This window comes from Pecten maximus, chromosome 11 (assembly GCF_902652985.1).
Source record: "Pecten maximus chromosome 11, xPecMax1.1, whole genome shotgun sequence".
Classification (NCBI taxonomy): Eukaryota; Metazoa; Mollusca; class Bivalvia; order Pectinida; family Pectinidae; genus Pecten; species Pecten maximus.
The window spans coordinates 20,327,490-20,350,304 of NC_047025.1; the positions used below are offsets into that span (position 1 = coordinate 20,327,490).

A 22,815-nucleotide genomic window follows, 5' to 3' on the forward strand; every position below is an offset into this window, starting at 1 on the left:
TTCAGTATCATTATGTTCAGTATCATTTTGTTCAGTATCATTATGTTCAGTATCATTATGTTCAGTATCATTATGTTCAGTATCATTTTGTTCAGTATCATTATGTTCAGTATCATTTTGTTCAGTATCATTATGTTCAGTATCATTATGTTCAGTATCATTATGTTCAGTATCATTTTGTTCAGTATCATTATGTTCAGTATCATTATGTTCAGTATCATTATGTTCAGTATCATTATGTTCAGTATCATTATGTTCAGTATCATTATGTTCAGTATCATTATGTTCAGTATCATTATGTTCAGTATCATTATGTTCAGTATCATTATGTTCAGTATCATTATGTTCAGTATCATTATGTTCAGTATCATTATGTTCAGTATCATTATGTACAGTATCATTATGTTCAGTATCATTATGTTCAGTATCAGTATCATTATGTTCAGTATCATTATGTTCAGTATCATTATGTTCAGTATCATTATGTTCAGTATCATTATGTTCAGTATCATTATGTTCAGTATCATTATGTTCAGTATCATTATGTTCAGTATCATTATGTTCAGTATCATTATGTTCAGTATCATTATGTTCAGTATCATTATGTTCAGTATCATTATGTACAGTATCATTATGTTCAGTATCATTATGTTCAGTATCATTATGTTCAGTATCATTATGTTCAGTATCATTATGTTCAGTATCATTATGTTCAGTATCATTATGTTCAGTATCATTATGTTCAGTATCATTATGTTCAGTATCATTATGTTCAGTATCATTATGTTCAGTATCATTATGTTCAGTATCATTATGTTCAGTATCATTATGTTCAGTATCATTATGTTCGGTATCATTATGTTCAGTATCATTATGTACAGTATCATTATGTACAGTATCATTATGTACAGTATCATTATGTACAGTATCATTATGTACAGTATCATTATGTACAGTATCATTATGTTCAGTATCATTATGTTCAGTATCATTATGTACAGTATCATTATGTACAGTATCATTATGTTCAGTATCATTATGTTCAGTATCATTATGTTCAGTATCATTATGTTCGGTATCATTATGTTCAGTATCATTATGTACAGTATCATTATGTACAGTATCATTATGTACAGTATCATTATGTACAGTATCATTATGTACAGTATCATTATGTTCAGTATCATTATGTTCAGTATCATTATGTTCAGTATCATTATGTACAGTATCATTATGTACAGTATCATTATGTTCAGTATCATTATGTTCAGTATCATTATGTTCAGTATCATTATGTTCAGTATCATTATGTTCAGTATCATTATGTTCAGTATCATTATGTTCAGTATCATTATGTTCAGTATCATTATGTTCAGTATCATTATGTTCAGTATCATTTTGAATACAAATTTAAGAGTCTACTATATTCATGTCAAAAACAAATGTCCAAAGTTCAGGGTAAATTCTCAAGTGAGTAAATCAATTTAAAAATACCTTACTTTTTCACTATCATAATCGCAATTAAGAGGAAATTGATTGTTTTCTGTCAACTTTTATTACTATAATCATTACCTACCATTTCAAACATACAAAAAAAATCACATTTCTCGTGTAATATCAAAAGTAAAGGAACGCCTTATCTGTTTTTTCCCATTAGGTCAGTGTTTTAGTGAGGGGATATCATTAATCCTACATTATATATACGCAATTCCTACAGACAAATGTCCCCAAGTAGAGGGACAGTTTGGTTGAGTTTAATGTCCTTGCAACACCCGGGGACATATGAGGATGGCCAGTGGTATACAGTTTTGTAACCCTCATATAAGGTTACAAAGTTTGTAATATACATTGTACTGTATACGGTAATTTTTCTTATTAAAGATCAATATCCTCCGCACCTTCTCAAGGTCGTAACTGCCGATCTCGACAAGTACTGCGTGACTCATTCTTTCCTTTGCATTTGACCGATATTATTCAAAAATGTTTTTTGATGAAGATTAAAGAAGCTTTTGAAATACAATGCTTGAAACATAATAATCGTTTTCTGCTTGTATTTCTGTAACATGATGTCAGCTATAGAATAACACAGCTTTACGAGCTGCCACGCATGAGAAACACCATACTCCGTATTTAACGAGAAAATATTACGTTTAAAACTGATCGACTTCTTGAAATGTCAATTTGACCACAAAGCTTCATGTACTTAATTGAGCGGCTTCCCGTGTTGTCATCATTGAAGAGCAATTTGTCATTGAACGTTATTACCAATTAGTGTCTTAAATTAGTCGAGCTCATTCTAAAGAACACCCCTGGTTATGAAACTATGAATCATAATTAAAACTTCACAAGGCTAATTAGAGACACTGACAATGGCAAATGTTTTAGAGGAACTGAAACTGGTTAATGTTCAAGAGGAACTGACACTGCTAAATGTTTTAGAGGAACTGACACTGGTAAATGTTGTAGAGGAACTGACACTGCTAAATGTTTTAGAGGAACTGACAATGGTAAATGTTCTAGAGGAACTGACACTGCTAAATGTTTTAGAGGAACTGACAATGGTATATGTTTTAGAGGAACTGACAATGGTAAATGTTTTAGAGGAACTGACACTGGTAAATGTTTTAGAGGAACTGACAATGGTAAATGCTTTAGAGGAACTGACACTGGTAAATGTTTTAGAGGAACTGACAATGGTAAATGCTTTAGAGGAACTGACACTGGTAAATGTTTTAGAGGAACTTACAATGGTAAATGTTTTAGAGGAACTTACACTGGTAAATGTTTTAGAGGAACTTACACTGGTAAATGTTTTAGAGGAACTGACACTGGTAAATGTTTAAGAGGAACTGACAGTGGTAGATTTTTATGGGGAACTAACAATGGTAAATGTTTTAGAGGAACTTACACTGGTAAATGTTTTAGAGGAACTGACAATGGTAAATGTTTTAGAGGAACTGACAATGGTAAATGTTTTAGAGGAACTGACAATGGTAAATGTTTTAGAGGAACTAACAATGGTAAATGTTTTAGAGGAATTGACACATGTAAATGTTTTAGAGGAACTTACACTGGTAAATGTTTTAGAGGAACTGACACTGCTTAATGTTTTAGAGGAACTGACAATGGTAAATGTTTTAGAGGAACTAACAATGGTAAATGTTTTAGAGGAATTGACACATGTAAATGTTTTAGAGGAACTAACAATGGTAAATGTTTTAGAGGAATTGACACATGTAAATGTTTTAGAGGAACTTACACTGGTAAATGTTTTAGAGGAACTGACAATGGTAAATGTTTTAGAGGAACTGACAATGGTAAATGTTTTAGAGGAACTGACAATGGTAAATGTTTTAGAGGAACTAACAATGGTAAATGTTTTAGAGGAATTGACACATGTAAATGTTTTAGAGGAACTTACACTGGTAAATGTTTTAGAGGAACTGACACTGGTAAATGTTTAAGAGGAACTGACAGTGGTAGATTTTTATGGGGAACTAACAATGGTAAATGTTTTAGAGGAACTTACACTGGTAAATGTTTTAGAGGAACTGACAATGGTAAATGTTTTAGAGGAACTGACAATGGTAAATGTTTTAGAGGAACTGACAATGGTAAATGTTTTAGAGGAACTAACAATGGTAAATGTTTTAGAGGAATTGACACATGTAAATGTTTTAGAGGAACTTACACTGGTAAATGTTTTAGAGGAACTGACACTGCTAAATGTTTTAGAGGAACTGACAATGGTAAATGTTTTAGAGGAACTAACAATGGTAAATGTTTTAGAGGAATTGACACATGTAAATGTTTTAGAGGAACTAACAATGGTAAATGTTTTAGAGGAACTAACAATGGTAAATGTTTTAGAGGAACTAACAATGGTAAATGTTTTAGAGGAACTTACACTGGTAAATGTTTTAGAGGAACTAACACTGGTAAATGTTTTAGAGGAACTGACACTGGTAAATGTTTAAGAGGAACTGACAGTGGTAGATTTTTATGGGGAACTAACAATGGTAAATGTTTTAGAGGAACTTACACTGGTAAATGTTTTAGAGGAACTGACACTGGTAAATGTTTAAGAGGAACTGACAGTGGTAGATTTTTATGGGGAACTAACAATGGTAAATGTTTTAGAGAAACTACAGTGGTAAATGTTTTAGAGGAACTGACAGTGGACATTTTTATGGGGAATTGACACATGTAAATGTTTTAGAGGAAATTACACTGGTAAATGTTTTAGAGGAACTTACACTGGTAAATGTTTTAGAGGAACTGACACTGCTAAATGTTTTAGAGGAACTGACAATGGTAAATGTTTTAGAGGAACTAACAATGGTAAATGTTTTAGAGGAATTGACACATGTAAATGTTTTAGAGGAACTAACAATGGTAAATGTTTTAGAGGAACTAACAATGGTAAATGTTTTAGAGGAACTAACAATGGTAAATGTTTTAGAGGAACTTACACTGGTAAATGTTTTAGAGGAACTAACACTGGTAAATGTTTTAGAGGAACTGACACTGGTAAATGTTTAAGAGGAACTGACAGTGGTAGATTTTTATGGGGAACTAACAATGGTAAATGTTTTAGAGGAACTTACACTGGTAAATGTTTTAGAGGAACTGACACTGCTAAATGTTTTAGAGGAACTGACAATGGTAAATGTTTTAGAGGAACTAACAATGGTAAATGTTTTAGAGGAATTGACACATGTAAATGTTTTAGAGGAACTAACAATGGTAAATGTTTTAGAGGAACTAACAATGGTAAATGTTTTAGAGGAACTAACAATGGTAAATGTTTTAGAGGAACTTACACTGGTAAATGTTTTAGAGGAACTAACACTGGTAAATGTTTTAGAGGAACTGACACTGGTAAATGTTTAAGAGGAACTGACAGTGGTAGATTTTTATGGGGAATCAACAATGGTAAATGTTTTAGAGGAACTTACACTGGTAAATGTTTTAGAGGAACTGACACTGGTAAATGTTTAAGAGGAACTGACACTGGTAGATTTTTATGGGGAACTAACAATGGTAAATGTTTTAGAGAAACTACAGTGGTAAATGTTTTAGAGGAACTGACAGTGGACATTTTTATGGGGAACTAACAATGGTAAATGTTTTAGCGGAACTGACAATGGTAAATGTTTTAGAGGAACTGACAATGGTAAATGTTTTAGAAGAACTAACAATGGTAAATGTTTTAGAGGAACTGACACATGTAAATGTTTTAGAGGAACTTACACTGGTAAATGTTTTAGAGGAACTGACACTGGTAAATGTTTAAGAGGAACTGACAGTGGTAGATTTTTATGGGGAACTAACAATGGTAAATGTTTTAGAAGAACTAACAATGGTAAATGTTTTAGAGGAACTGACACATGTAAATGTTTTAGAGGAACTTACACTGGTAAATGTTTTAGAGGAACTAACACTGGTACATTTTTATGGGGAACTAACAATGGTAAATGTTTGATAGGAACTAGCAATGGTAAATGTTTTAGAGGAACTGACAATTGAAAATCAAACCATCACACAAACACAAGTTACCAAAATATACATACGACATGACAAACAGGCTACATTGTACTTGACGAGTGGTCTGGTGGCGCAGTGGTTACCTTCTCACAGTCAGAGGTCAACAAGAGTCATGAATATAAATTGATATTACTTGTTTTGCAATTGTTGTAAAATAAAAAGTTTATAATTGCAATTAACACGCTAACTTTACGTTATTTAATCATGTACTACCATGTATTGTCATTATGTCAAATTCTGTATACGTAAAAAAAATCACGTTACTTTGATGTTACAAGGAAGAACGAATTGAGCGCAGAACGAACTAGTGACAAACGATTCCGATTTCTGATCCTTTTTTATTCTTTAAAAAATAGTTATGCCAATTTAAAAATAAAACCATGACTCTCTGAGAGTCAATGATCCGCTGACTTTTCATAACAACTAGAAAAATACGACTAATCACATATACATTCCCGCACCACCTATTAAGAAACATGAAGTAAAGTTACGTAAATAATCTTGTACAATGAATTGGATCATGTGAAAGAAAATCTGACACAGGTAAAAAGGAGTTACACAGTCTGTACCAGGTCATTGGACAGTGTGAAAGAGGGGTCAATTAGCCTGGACCAACATATTGGACGATGTGAAATGGGGTCAAATGGGGTCACATAATGTGCACCAAGCCATTTGACATTACGAACGGGTGTCATATTACCTGGACGAGGTCATTGGACAGTGTGAAAGAGTGTCACATAATCTGGACCAGGTCATTGGACAGTGTGAAAGGGAGTCCAATAATCTGGACCAAGTCATTTGACAGTGAGAAAGAGGGTCACAAAATCTGGACCAGATCACTCGACATTGGACAGTGAGAAAGAGGGTCACAATACCTGGACTCGGTCATTGGACAGTGAGAAAGGGAGTCATATAATCTGGGTCAGTTCATTGGGCAGTAAAAAAGAGGGTCGCAATACCTGGACTCGGTCATTGGACAGTGATAAAGGGAGTCATATAATCTGAACCATGTCATTAGACAGTGCGAAGGAGGGTCACATTACCTGGAGGAAATCAATGGAGAGTGAGAAAGAGAGTCCCATAATCTGACCTAGATCACTGGACAAATGAGAAAGCAAATTCCCATGGATAGGTTGGAAAATAGTCACATTACCTCGATTCATTCATTAGAAAGTGTAAAATAATCCGGTCCAGGTCAATGGACAGTCAGTTACCGTGTAACAAGAAGCAATACTTCATGACAAATGCCCTCTATCATATCATATCATATCATACACTGCCGTTAATTTTACTGGGTAACTTGGGAATCACATAATCCTGTCGCCGGTATATGCTAGTCAACACCGAATCGTTGATTTACATATTTCAATTAATCTGTCCTCTGATAATATGGTCAACATATAATGATGTCATTTCTGTTGCGTCATACGACAATGTTAAGTGTTAACACAAATCACCTTACATTTATATTACAGAGTACGAATAGAGTGATTGAGGAGTAAGGTGTTAATGCGATAATTCTTCACCCTAAAGGCTGACAATATATTTATAGTATATGTATATATAGCATTTAACATATCATCATCTTATTATATATTATATGCATGTTTCATGTGAGATGAATTTGTCATGTCGTATTTATGCCAATGTGACATTGCTCGACATCATGTGTTAACTACTTCAGCAGGTTAATTCCCCAGGCTTTGTGAAGAGCTTGCCAGGTAAAATGATTTATCATAAAAGGAAAGAAACGCCGTATTGGAGATAAAGGTCACACCATATGGCGTTTGCTTTGTTGTTGTAGTATAAAGGTAAACAAATACTGGCTAATCTCGTACTTACATGTAAACCAATTGTGACAGCTGCATGGTGTACTTCAACATTTACTTTTGTCAGCCTTCTGGTCACAGCTGTAGTGACTTCACTAACTAAATTGTACTTTTACCTTTCTGATGTGTTGTGGGAAGTAAATTATACATGCTAGGCTTTCAAACGACAGGGTGTTCCAAACAGGCGAGCGTCTCGAAAATCTACTTAACATTCAGAATGCAATCCTAAGTGAAAATGTAATTATCTAGAACGTCCAACACCGAATCATACAGTCTGGAAGAGAACTTCCCGTTTTGTCTACGCTATAAGTTGAAATTAGCATAAGAAGCTTGTATTGATTTAAAAAAGAAAATGAAAATAATAAAGGCTAACAAATTGATGATTAAAAAAGGTGTGAGGGAAATATGACCAGGAGTTCCAGAAGAGCTACAGGCTCTGGCTGCTGTGATGTTACGTTCTAAAAATGAAAACTGAGTTTTTTTTTTATCAAATGCAGTAAATCATTGTTATGCCTAAATAAAATTAAATGGCTTATCAATGTCTTTTTTGGCCGTTAGGGCAATATCTGTGATTATAATTAATTGTTTGTATGTAGACCGCCACACAATCTATTGTTTGTTTGTTTGTCAATGGTTACATGTAAAAGTGTGATATCATCAATTAATGTCATACGTATAATAAATCTCATCAAGTACACCACTGGAGCGACATGTTACCGCCGATGCCTATTTGTGCCAGTTAACAGCTCCAGGTCTAACGACACATTATTATGACCAGGGAGAAGCTTTATCTACCATTAATTATTACTTTTGGCTATCGCTTGTATAGTCTGCTTTCTGTTAATACATGATATTTAGATATACATGGGTTTTTCTAAATAAATTTTGATGTTTTCTCTAACACACTGGTTCTGGACATGGGGGCAATAACCGACGGGAATCTGTTGTTGACGAAAGTAAACATGTTGGGTGGAGGTCAATCTCCCATGTCCGTTTGAAGTACTTTTAAACATGTGATTGGTGTATTTTTGTTATACGCAATTCACTTTTCCTTTGCCGACATCACTAGGGACAATATTACTGCTCCCCGTCACGAGACTAGTGCTTTCTAACGTCCAAATGTAATGAACTTGTCGGTACAATAACAAGAACTCGTCCACCCACCCTTAAATACGTCACCAGATGATATTTGATGTATGACGTCATGTCTCTTTGATACAAAATGTCAAAGAACGGTATATGAGTTGTGGGAAGCCTACACAAGATGGATGACATGATAAATGAGTATCTGACAATGTCTCTCAATATAAACATGTTCTCAAGGGTTTCTATTCTAGATGGATGACATGTTTGTGGTTTACGTTTTGTTTGTGAAAACACAGACACGTGATTATGGTTCCTGATGGTGCGTTTGCCTTACAATGAGGTACACGTGTACTTTAATAAACCGGCGTATGGATAATAAGTATTTGTAGTTAGATACGTTATCTTGAATACCCATGTGGACATGTTACAGGTTTTGTTACATGTCTTACACGTTACATGTTTAACATGTAACGAACCCAACAATTCCAAAAGTAGTAAGGATATACATCGACCCATATATTTTTCATTATGTTTATCAGTGATTTTTATTGTTGTTCAAATATGTGTTACAGTAGAGTAAGTAAGTAGATGTCTACCAGTGTTTGCCGAATATAATAACCATTTTTGGGTGTTAGGTACGGACGAGGTGTTACTGTGTAAGAAAACTACATCGACTATATCAGTTATTACTGAATAAGAAAACTATTGGTGTTTTGTTGGGTATCAACTATCAAGAAAAGAAATGGTTACCTGCTATCTTATCTTCCCTCAAATTTTTCATTTTAAATGGGCCTATAGTCTCTCTGCCACTGGACTTGTTATCGATGACAGGCCTTTACTGTTCGAAAATTCCTTCCGTTATAATAAATAGGCGAATATCCTTTCCAACTGGTATCGGTGTTTCTGACAAAATAATTCAAACCATTCGAATAGATCGTGATCAAATGTTATTACTAATTTGAAATCCGCTTTCTACTTGTTTTTTTTTTCAAAAAGATTCCCAACTCCCAAGCCTACAATTATCCGCATTAGCGAAACATGCTATGAATATCAATGGAATAGGATTCACCCATTTCTATATGTTCAGCCGTTTAGGGAAATTAAATTTGAAAGAGACAAAATGATCTTTGATCTTCAACTACTTTCTATCAATGACTGTAACTCGTGACGATATCGTGCTTGATTTAATGTATTAATGTACACATGAAAAATATAAGTCTAACATATACGATTTAGAAGAGCATGTTCAACAAATAATGTACCTTGTTTGCAAGAAATTGATAGTTTATGTGAACATACTCTTGGTGTATATGTCAGATTATTTGTTTTTTTTATATGTAGATGATACCAATTGATGTCCAAATCTCCTGAAGGTTTACAAAGTGCTCTTGATTGTTTCCAAAATAATTGTGAACACTGAAAAGTAGCAGCTTAAAAATTAAAATAAAATTAAGGATGCTTATGTCCAAAACTTTGTATTTCCAGTTGATCATAGATAAGTATATTATCTAATATTACAGTATGTTGTATTGTACTTATATTTCTATTTATCATATGACTACCGTTATATACGGTGTCATAAACCCATCACGTAAATTTTCTTGGCTGGTTCCGCGAGAACTGTATTCATACGCGTGGGAACGACCTACTTCTTTTTACTATGATACTATGATACTCGTTTAGAATCTGTTATTTTTGCTCGCCAGAGGCTCGCAAAAAAAAAAAAATAAATTCAAAACTCGTATCATCAATCTAATATGAAGGGAAACTCATGACAGATCCTCTATGTATATTGAGATAACATTGCTTTTAACTACGTTAGTATTTGCACTCTTGTACACTCACAGTATTACCATGGAAGCCATGTGCATTTTTTTGTCATATTAACCTCTTGTCGTACACTTTGTGTGGGCTGAGTGGATACAAATCTTGAAACATAAAACGTCATCTTTTGTCTTTCTACCGTTTTTATTCTTTCATTATACGTTAAAAGTTTATATCTAATATTGAAAACGTTTTAGATGAATTTTAGCAGGTTGTGTGTTGGTCGGTTATGCATAAAATACCTGGTAATTTGTATAATTGTTAATATGTATGTTATTATCAACATAATATGCATGCACTAGTGTTGTTATATATATAACGAAATGTATCCTTTATTTTACCTACAAAATGAAAATTATCATACACAGGAATAAAGTTTTCTAATGTAAATTGTAATATATCACCATAGAAATTACGATGAACTCGGCTATTTACACACATTGTTGTATAAGAATACATGTCTATGTAAAACGAAATATTTACAGCTGCTTTACTAAACACCCTGCGACAACCTCTTGATTAAGGAGTATCCGAAATGTCCAATACCTTCGACATTATCAATGTCTGAAATCGCTTATTACACGGTATGAATACATGAACTGCTCTCTGTGTACACAAGGTCATGCACATTCATTGACAGGCTCCCATCAACATTCTGAATCATTCATTCTTTAGCAATGGAACAAAATAACATACAAACACAAATGATGAAGGGAGAACAAAATAGACACTTATAGCTATTTAATGTTAATTGAAAGCTGATGTTATTTGGTTTCTTTGTTAATTTGAGGAGAAAATGGTATAATTTTGACATACATTAAATGTATCATGAAGAAAATATAAAGATAAATTTGTTTGAATATCGATTCGCCGGATATAGTAATAAATAAAGTCGGTAATTTATATATATTCATACTATACCCGGGCAATGCTGATTTGTCTTTACCGTTTGTAGGTTAATGCCTTTGAAACATCCCATAACATTAACAGGTGAATCTGTTACTACTTTGATGTGGGCCGGTCATTAGGATGTTACCTTAGTAATAGTCGGACATAAAACGTGTCATACGGAAATCTTCAAAAGATATAGTAACTTAATCGTAACTTTAAACAATATAACCCGTACCTTAACGCAGTTTAGGCTTGGTATGTGGGTGTGTTATTGGATTCGGAGGCTGAGAAACACTCAAAAATGGTGAATATACCTGTGATGTTAGATCAACCTTATTAATTTCATTATGATATTGATCATGTTAACCCTCTTTTAAATAACATACGTGAACAGTATCAGATAATGAATAGTTATAAAACATGAACATCATGAACTGTACCCCGATATTCTAGGCAGTACGTCACTAAAGAGGAGTATATCATGAAAGTTGTATATGACGCCTAGCTAAGATAATATGAGGATGATCACTTCCGGTGCTAGGTACTATGTTCCCTGTTGTTATATAACGATTTGTATATTCTCTGTCCTGATGTTTTTGTTGCTTCTGTGATTCCCTTGTTGAATGATTGATGCATTGTCTTCCCTTTGTTGTCCTTTGTTTGACATTCTTCGACAAAAGAAATTGCGTTGTCATTCCTCCCCAGTTGTATCCAAACTATTAATCTCCTTTAACATACACCTAGAACTATATCATTTCTACTCTACCATTAACATCCTTTTACCAGACTCTTTGGTATATCTTGATAAACTTCGCCATAACAACTATTTACATTTTTCAATTATCGATTTATTTCCCTATTTGTACATGCTACTGCCTTAATATAAGGCTATTTAACGACAAAATATAACAATTTTCGCCGAAAAATCGAAAACAAATTGACCATAGTAAAATATTAAGAGGACAATAAAAAACCACGCATACAAGTAACTCTAGGACATATCCATGTATATGTAATACCATATGCGGCGACCCTGATCTTTGCCACAAGCTCTAAAGTGTTATTGTTTGGCTTTTTTAATCAAAGCAAATCGTGATCAAAACATCTAGATATAAGGAGTGTGATGAAATGTCGATAATTAATGGAGGTAATTTCGGCTTCAATTAATTACTGTACGAAATTTGTTTGATCCCGAGTTTATACATACAAGCATGTATCGATTAATTAATTACTAATTTGCCGTAGAATGTAATTAAACGTGATTTACTGTTATGTTCAGTACATATGTAACTGTAGTTAAACTTAAATAATATGTTTGGTTTTGAGATAGGTCAAGGATTCCTCGTTTCCATATCACATGGTGTAATATTAATTTCTGATTTTAGTAATCATTTTGTTTTGTTGATGTTTACTTGAAGCCTCACTTAAGCCCATTTTGTCTAGCCAGTCAAACACGTATGGTAAACTGTGCAAAACAAGCGGTTTTTAAACGAGCATCGAACGTGCAAAAAGAACATACTTGAACATGATTTTTTGTCGATGTACAATGTTTAAAACATATATTTAGTGCAAAAGCCTGAAATCATTAGAACGAGATTGATTTTACATCCCGGAAAGTATAATAGTGTAGCTCACTTTAATTGAAGGTCAATTTTCCTGTCATAAGAAATGCCAATGAGAATACATGCATCATGCTGTTACCACAAGCCAATTTCCCCTCCAGCTCTAGTTCACCACGCAATGTGACGCGAGAAAAACAGGAAGTGTTTGACCTTGACCCCTCGGTTTGTTGGTTATAAATCAATTGAAACACTACAGATGATAATGAAGATTCTATATGGCTCTCGGTGGGTGTTGCGGCCTTGATGTTTAATAAACATATCTGTACACCTGGTAGTGGCATATTAAACAGTAAACGATTCGGATTTCGTCAGAACAGATTTCATCAATTGTAAGGTTCTCTTCAACTAGATACATTTTCTGAATCATAGAACGGATTTACCAACAGCACGAGATCGACACAAGCCAATAGTTTACAGGGTTATGATAAAACAGTTACAGAGTGGCCATGTTTGGCACCGGGAAAAATTCGTTTATTTTCTTTGTGCATGGTAAAAAGAATATGAATTACTTGGAATGCTTTAACATAACCTTAACTTATTTCATAGAGACAAAATATAGAGCCGGTATTTTAATTCGTTATGTTTAGAACAATGCATACATATGATAAGAAAATGTCTCTGATGATAAAGATTGGATGGCATAAATTATCATGTAATAATGTAAGGAACCAAAGAGTGTTACGACCTTTTTCTTTTACCCTCTTACGACATAATGTTGCACCCTTTGTATTGCACTTTGTATGTACGTTTTATGCTTTGATGCCGTAATACTGGATCACATAGAGTGAGACACATTCTGGGTTATTTAGTTGTTTCATGTATGTACAGCATACCACCACATCACCGATTTTGACGATGACGTCTGCTGTTTTTTAATCTTTAATTAACTGGTATTGCCTACAACAAGATTGTGTATATAAATTGTTGCATGACAGGAGAAAATCGATTTATTTCCAGATTTCCCGAAAAGTATTTTCACTTATGGTTGATTCGATTCAAACTGATCGTAACTAGCTTTGTTCGTGAACAAAGCCAATAAAGCAACAGACGGTGGTCCATAATTAGGCCCATTGGTGGAGTATGCTGAGCTTTAGTCAGCTAGACGTCGTTAACATTCCATATAGACTTTCAATTTCACCCGACATGTGTCATGTGCTAAGCTATATTCGCTCTAAAGTTTGGTAGAGTCGCGTCTTTGAATTCATAAATACATTGAAACGTTGAAACAGCTTTAGTTTCGATGATTTGAAGGTTGACTATACTTTTTCCTGTTTCTCTTCTTTACAATCGATCACCATGGTGATTTCAAAGACCTCATTATTCACATTTAAGACCTACATAACGAGAGGACATGTCATGAACATGTCACAGAAAAACGACGCAAACACAGTTTGACTTTCACTATCTCTGCAGTCCTCGAGTCGTAAATACGTTTGGCTGTAAAGCGTTAAAGTGTTTCGTGATGTTGTGTCCGAACTGCTTTTACAAGCAATCTTCAAATGTGACCAGTACAATTCCTAGGAATAAACCGTAAACCAAATTGAATGTTGCAAATGACAGGTGACAACTTTCTTTTAGTTTTCTACTTCTGCTTGTAACGTCCTTGGCTTAACTTCGTATTTGATAAGTGTGTCCTGACAGATGGGGATATCATGTTGATTGGTCAATGTCTAGTTTGTTTTCCTCCATGCATGTTTGTGTATGATATTGGAGAAAAAAAGTATGTTATGCCGTAGTTACTGCCGCCGTTATAACCTTGACATATTTGAACATGCCTACTTTGACCTTGATTTATTGTATTACAGTTGACCTTGAAGAGGACAAGATGATAACGGTTTTACTAGACGGCGAGGAGTCGACCCTTGTATTCTGTGACCGTCCTGAGGAGGTAAGCACATCGTTAATGATTTCCCTCCGATTCCTTTCTTCAACGTTATTTGGAGTCAAATTGGTTATTCACGTTCTTTTAAAATAACCCAATGTCCAAAGTTTGGCGAATCTTGGTGTTAGTGCAAATCCACTCGATATCTTACAATTTTTGAAGCAGACCCCCTGTCACACCCTTTCTTTTTCTTGATTTTATAGTTTTTAGGCTCTAAGTTTTACTTACCAGATCTAGAAAGGCCGAAGTAATTGTTTGATACTATTTAATGTTCATTGTATAATAATAATAATTTCATTGATTTCTCACGTATAGACACTAAGCAATTGTGTGTCTTTTCTACAACATAAGGAATCCAACCGATATTGGTAAACAATGGTCAGAAGCTACTACATATTGATCGACAATCACACAAAGATTAATTCCATTAAAGAACTGTATAAAACTGCTACACAAGATTAAACTTGATTACTCTATATCGAGCGTGTACACACAATCTAGCTTCATTATAAACTAAATTCCCGTGTTAACACTTGACTTAATTCCATTGATCAAGACATACATTACAATTACACTCGACTGACGATATCGAACGTTACGTTGCAGACAATTAAACAAATTGCGAAATATGAGGCATCTCTGAAACCGAAGGATCCTTGAAGTCGAACGGAAACCGGAAGTTTAACATCCTTTATTTCGACAATGTTATTGAACTGGATAGCTAAATGCACAAAATAAGGATATTGACCGGTATACACATCAAATCAAATAAACTGCACGCATTTATGTATAATGTATTTTTGTGTTTTCCCCGTATGTCACAGGTACGCAAGTTTCATATATTTAGGAGTTCAGTCTATTTGATTAGACTGGTAAGATAATAGTCCTGTACATTATTGGACTTGTTTCTTGTCTGACAGACAGAGAAATATCCGTCGATTCGAAAATAGAACCGTCGTGAATTTGCCTAGATGGAGTAATGTCTGACAAAAATATGCAACAATTAACGATTTAATTTAAAGCGAAATGTAACTCAATATCCATATATGTGAGGTTTCTTTTCACGAAAGTCTTCCAAGTAAGGCACTTTTAATGTTTCAGACTTTTACATACCGATACACGACAATATTGATTTGTTCCCGAGATATACACAATATGTCGGATCTATTGTCCTGTAAGATCCTTCAACAGATAGCTTCAACCTTACTACCGAGTGATTTCTGAACTGAAGAGCTCCGGATTTCTAGCTATTAGACGGGAACATTCTCCTTACCGCTCGATGAGTTTCTCTATTTCACCCCACCTAATGGGTAATGATAATGGAATTAGCATTGATGTCTGCTTCATTAACGACACAAACATCTAGAATAATGCTAAAATATTCTCACTGATATGTCTACATCCATCAGCCAGATTTGTTTGTCAACACTTCATTTTGAACGGTTATATTTCTATTTTAAACGATAACATTTCTATTTTAAACGACAGTATTCTGTTTTAAATAATAGCATTTCTCTTTTAAATAATAGCATTTCTGATTTTAACGATATCATTTCTGTTTTAAACGATGACACTTCTTTTTTAAACGATAGTATTCTGTTTTAATAAAAGCACTTCGGTTTAAATGATAACATTTCTCTTTTAAACGATAGTTTTCTGTTTAAAACGATAATATTTCTATTTCAAATGATAATAATTCTCTCTTAAACCAAAATATGTCTCATTTAAACGATAACATTTCTTTTTAAACGATATCATTACGGTTTTAAACGTTATTATTGCTCTTTAAAACGATATTATTTCTGTTTTAAACGATATAATTTCTGTTTAATTGATAGATTTTTTATCATTTAGACGATACCTTCTCTGTTTTAAACCATAGTATTTCTGTTTTAAACGATATTATTCCCAACTCTTTGACAGATAAAGCACACGAAGAGCCGCAATGCTACTCCATCAAATCATAGTAAACATCCAATCGCCACAACTTAAACCAGAAGGAACCTTTGCGTGTGTCCATCCCCTCGTCGATAACACAAAGAAAATGTTATAAACGTGTTCAGCTTACTCGTTATATACCAGAGGAAACCATAGGAAGCACCGCTTTCTACGACAAATACCATGTATACATTTATCGCGTGATGTAACATATTAATGGTGGTTAAAATCTGGCTTATAACAAGTAGGAGTAGGAATGTATTTATTTATCTCTGTCTGTTCGTCGTAATGTTTACACGGTATGTGGACGGTGTCTGGGAAGCTATTTCGTTGTGTACTAGTTTCTACCATACGTGTTCGTGCGTTTATTCTTTTGTGATTCGACTGTATGATGCACAAGGAGAACATTTCTTTTCAAACATCTGACGTTATCTATCACCTGAATTTGTCTGGCTGGTATAGTCGATGTAGCAGGAGACGCTGCCTATGCCGGAACACCTTGCTAGTATTTGTGTAAATCCACATTTAGTTCATGTTTATCACGTTATTGAGATTTTGAGTAAGTAGTCCGTTTTCTGCCATCCTGTCCTCGCCGTCCTCTGCCATCCAGTCCTCGTCGTCCCCTGCCACTCTGTCCCCGCCGTACTCTGCCGCTCTGTCCTTACCGACCTCAGCCACTCTGTCCTCGCCGTTTTTTGTCCTCAGCCGCTCTGTCCTCACCGTCCTCAGCCACCCTGTCTTCGCCGTTCTCAGCCGCTCTTTCCTCGTCGTCCTCAGCCATTCTGTCCTCGCCGTCCTCTGTCCTCTGCCACACAATCCTCGCCCTACTTTGCCACCATGTCTTCGCCGTTCTCAGCCGCTCTGTCCTCGCCGTCCTCTGTCCTCTGCCACTCTTTCCTAGCCATATTCAGCCACTCTGTCCTCGCCGTCCTCAGCCACTCTGACACACTATCCTCGCCCTACTTAGCCACTCTGTCTTCGCCGTTCTCAGCCGCTCTTTCCTCGTCGTCCTCAGCCACTCTGTCCTCGCCGTCCTCTGTCCTCTGCCACACTATCCTCGCCCTACTTAGCCACTCTGTCTTCGCCGTCCTCAGCCACACTATCCTTGCCGTCCTCTGCCACTCTGTCCTCGCCATCCTCTGTACATACCCTTCGTTCATAGTGTTAGTGTCGACAAGTAAAGTGTGATCTCACAATAAGTACAGCTAACGAAATAACGAAGGCACGACAGGAAATAGGTCTATATACATATAAGGAAACTATCGGCCTGTTACGACAAACTGTGTGAACAGTAAATCTATATGAGAGAGTAAACATTTTATGATCAATTCATTTCTTGAGATTCTTTGGATTATCGTATTATCATTATATCATAAACGGAGGCTCGGATGTCAAGATTGATTCATTTGAAACGACTTAACTAAGTGGTACTATTCGCTATTTGACCGGGTGTGGTTTGTTTTCATTAGCAATGGCCGACCGCATATAATTGGAAAAATAATAGGTCAGACCGTAGAAAATTACATGCTCTTGGCAGGATATGATGTGTTTTTATAACAGAAATACATAATTAGATTATTTTGGCAGCACAGAGCAGATCCCTTTTAATAGAAATCAGCAAGCTTCCTGTTTATGACATTGGGCAAGATGGTATACCGTTTACTGTTTATATCAGACATTGACTATAATGTAAAAATGATGTGAATGACCGACACAATCAAAGGAAGGAGGTATACATAAAAAAACGAAACTTAATATTTTGTGAATAACAACAACAACAGAAAACCAATTTGAATGCGTACAAAACATCCACACAAATTATCAGACATGTTAATAGGTGGTACCTTAAGAAATCGCCACAGAAGAAGTCGATTTTAAAAATAAATTCCATATTCCATTTATTGGAAGGATTTCGTTAAAAATCCCGTCAAGCTCATGTAGCTTAACATTAAAAAGGCATAGGTCGCTAGATACTACGCGTCTAGTGAGACCGTCATTGTACGAAGATTTAGAACCAGAACCTGTTGAAAGAGGAATAAGTTAGATTAGTTCAACTGTTAATTTTCTGATCTTGAAAATTTTGGAGACATTGGCACCTCAGCAAAACATACAATGTGTATGCATTGACTTTGCACATTCTTTCTTTGAACATCTCTGGTGATCTCCTATATAAAGTCCCTGGCTGGTGGTGCCGTAACATCACTAGCTTTACAAACTTTATGTTTTATGTTTTAGGTTGACCTTGACGAAACACAAGTTGACGCTTTCCTTGTTGTTTACTCCACCAATGATCGACGGACGTTTGATGCTGCTGGCGATCTGCTGTTACAGCTCCGACACGAAATAGCAACAGACAGAGCCATCATTCTTGTCGCGAACAAAATAGACTTGGCACGGAAACGCCAAGTTAGTGCTGACGGTAGGTAAACAGCAGGTGCTACGCCATACTTGGACATATTCCTAGACACTTAACATAGTTTAATATCTGTTAGGCCGATTTTAGTTTTTTCCCCTAAATTCACTTCTGAATTTCGATACCTTTTCCAAGCGAGAATGATTGTCCTTGTAGTTGAAGAACGAAACTTTGCACTTTTATTAATCATACAATGCATCATTTACGGCATTCATCTTGTGTTTTTATACGAGTATTTTTTATGATTCTAAACGACATTGGCTGTAACAGGTATTATGGATGAAAGTCAGATGTAATAAATGTTGTGGAGACATTGTTATAGTGTTAATGCTAATACATCATGGATGGTTATTCTCAACTCTAAAAGGTATTATTAAATACAATTATATTTTGTTATTTAAACTACATCTATTTGAAACATCCTGGTACTAGATTCTTTATCACGCGCTTAGGTTATGAGTTTAGCATAATATCTTTTTTATTTACCCGTCTTTTCAGAGGCCCGAGCCATCGCCGTCAAATTAGACTGCAAGTATGCGGAGACATCAGCGGCCTTAAACCACCACGTGGACGAGCTCCTAGTTGGTATTTTGAAACAGATTAGACTGAAACTGTCTCAAGATTCGTTTGGAGGGGAGGAAAACAAAAAAGGCAAAGAAAGGAAAGGTTCTTTCAAAGCTGCTAAAGGATTACTTCACAAACTTTTTAGAAAAAGTAGTAAAAAGGACCGGTCATGTGACAACCTCCACCAGTTATAGCGGAAGTGACAGCATATTTAAAAAATCTCATTTGCGATGGTTTTGAAACAAGTGATCTGGAAATGAATCAAGCGATTATAAAAGGGTGCTTCATATGGAAATTTACCAGAGTAAAAGAAGAGACTTTGCCTGACATATCCGGAAGTTGATTAATGCTACTTGTTTAACTTGAGATTGTGGGTTACATGTATTGATTCAGAAAAAAAAACATTCATACGATTAACTTGCATTCCGTTCCTTCTTAATATACGATTTCATACAATCCATCTCATTTATTCAAGTAAAGTACTCCAAAGCAATAAGAAATAACAACACCTTTATTGCCCAATATATTAACGACAGATGAAAACAGAGACAGCCCTGATGTTCCATCTGTGTACAAGACTGATGGGCCTGGCTTTCTCCAAATACTTTTGAACTGTTACGGAGAGTGCATTATCCGGGGATAGCGACAGTTTTTTTTTTTTTTTTTTACATTACGTTGCGCTACAATTACCACTCGTGGGTCAACTCAGTGAAAATTATCGTTTCAGTAGAGGGTATTTGACTAGCTCCGTCTCATTTTCCTATAGGAATTTCAGGCATTTAGATGGAAGGCAACATACGCTTTACAGAAGCTGCATATCAACAATTGTGGCGGCGCGTGATTTCGAAACCATGTCTCAGAATTTAATATCAACGAGTTTAAACCATTTCGCAGAATATTAGTGATACTCTTTTGTCTGACAGGGATGAAGAACTGTCAATTAAGACATGCCTGGGTGATTAAAAAGCCGGTTATCAGAAATCCCAGCCTTTTCGAACACCGCCAAGTCGTTGTTCAAGATTTCGATACTCTGTTTAACTAGTTTACTAACGCAAATGACATGCTCCGAACATCTGGACTGTTCCTAACATCCCAAAAACATGCCGTACTAGGTTAATTTCCTTAGGAACACTAAAGACATGTACGATTTCTTGCTTACTATATGTTTATGACAGATTCTGCACGCCTTCGTTGGCGGAGCCTATTGTTACGTGTATTATTTTTTAAATCCTCTAAACTGAAGAGATCTTATTCTGAAATGGTTTTATTATGTAGATTGGTTTCTATTTATAGAATGACGTCATTGAAACGAGGATTTTTCACTGAGTTAACCCACGGTAGACAAGTGTAGCGTAGCGTAGTTCAATTAACCGTGGGTATCCGACGATGGGAGAAGTGGTACATTTGTATATACTTATATTGTTTGACAAGTGCCAGATGTATACTGTGATTATGTTTATTTTATCGTTATGGTACGGCTAGGAAAATCCAGCAGTCAATTGCTATTGTGCGTTTCTGTAGCCTAGTTTCATTTTGTGTAAATATTCATGTTGACAAATTTACGTGTTCTAGTTTAGTTATGCTTCCGTTACTTTAAGTATTTGAAACGCACACATTTATGAGCAATTTCTGTCCAATTAAAACAGATGTAAATCCATAACACTCGTGGTACTATGGTAGATTAGTATATGACAAATTCTTACAAAAAATATTTTAATAGTTGATCTTGATTTTGGTTATTGTTTTCGGACGTAGAGTATTCAGAAGAAAACGTTATTATTAACTTAGTATGTTAAAACTGTTGTGGAGTTTCCCATCAAATTCGTCAGGCGCTGTTTTCATAAATGAACAAAACAGAACAAAATAAATACAATGCTGTGCTGGCGTCCTATATCGTGATTACCAGGAGTTCCACAATACCTTGGGCTGACAGGGACTGTGGTTTTGTAAATTAAATTTTGATGATTTTTTTTATATTATTTCATGTGACGTCCAAGTTTCCATGAGACCATTTTATGAACATTATGTGTAGCTGCAATTTTGATTTATCATATTTGTATTCGTGATGTTTCTGACTGTGAAGGGGTTTACTTGGTCAAAGTTGTCGATTTTTTTGTATTGATTATTGATTATACCAAAGCATATTATTTCCTTAGGTTTGTCTGGTAACCGATTTAGTTTTGATTTCCTCAAATACACTATTAATCAATCGATACTCACAACACAAATGGATTCCTCGTTTGCGTTTCAAGGAAGCTATTTCCTGAAGTTGTGTGAAATGTTTATTGAAATGTTCTGACTAGTGGATTCCTCTGTGCTGACATGAATATAAATAAAATTATCTCATAAGCAAAAATAATCATCTATATTGATCGTGTAGCGGTAGTCTGTAAAACAGCTTAAGGGTTTAAAAGACAGAATCTCTGAGATACAATTCCTGTATCAGCATTTAGTGTTAAAGATTCTTCCGGTTGTATCAGTAATGGACAATATAACTGGATATATTAAGTGTTAAAGATCCTTCCGGTTGAATTAGTAATGGACAATATAATTGGATATATTTAGCTGGTGGTCTTATAAATCCATATATACAGAACTGGGAAAAAAATGTCAATAAATGTATCTAAGAAATATATATTATTATTTGTCTATTACTGTTCTTATTAGTGATGTTCTGATTTTACGTTACGTTTAATATCGTTCGTTTTAATCCATCTCTGTATAATAAACATACGCTCGTCTTCATTGTTAATTAGCATGGCAGCATGCAATTTGAATACTGAATAAACAATACAGTATTACATAACAATAGATAATGTCTCGTATTTTTTATGTTTATGTTGACATAATATAGAAAACTTGCAAATCATCACGTGCATATTATCTGGTGTCAGTGTTACATACATCTATACCTGTGGGAACGCTCCATCCTCATTAATTACCTAGAACCGGAAATTGATTTGATATATGTATATAATGGCTCACTCATCTCGTCTATGGTTGTCGTCTCAAAGGAGACTAGCAGGAAGGTCGGCTGTGAATTAAATTCTATCACGTGAGACTGGTAAACTTAATAATCCGACACGCGACACAGTTCAAACAAGGTCTTCAATCTTTTAAGATTTAACTGACTATTACAATGATTCTATTATTTTGATATAAGCCTTAAAACAATGGATTTTAAAAATCGATAGGATGATCTATTTTAAAAGTAAATGG

At 34.9% G+C, this 22,815-nt stretch overlaps 1 protein-coding gene across 1 annotated transcript in view; it reads left to right on the top strand.

The window, feature by feature from the left end:
• LOC117337828 (GTP-binding protein REM 1-like) overlaps positions 1–22,227 on the top strand; it is a 35,628-nt gene extending 13,401 nt beyond the window's left edge. The window contains exons 2-4 of the mRNA XM_033898956.1: positions 14,605–14,687; positions 18,855–19,038; positions 19,531–22,227. Of these exons, the coding sequence (XP_033754847.1) occupies positions 14,605–14,687; positions 18,855–19,038; positions 19,531–19,790 (527 nt within the window). The 3' untranslated portion in view covers positions 19,791–22,227. The remainder of the gene's footprint in view (positions 1–14,604; positions 14,688–18,854; positions 19,039–19,530) is intronic.
• The last annotated feature ends 588 nt before the right edge of the window (positions 22,228–22,815 follow it).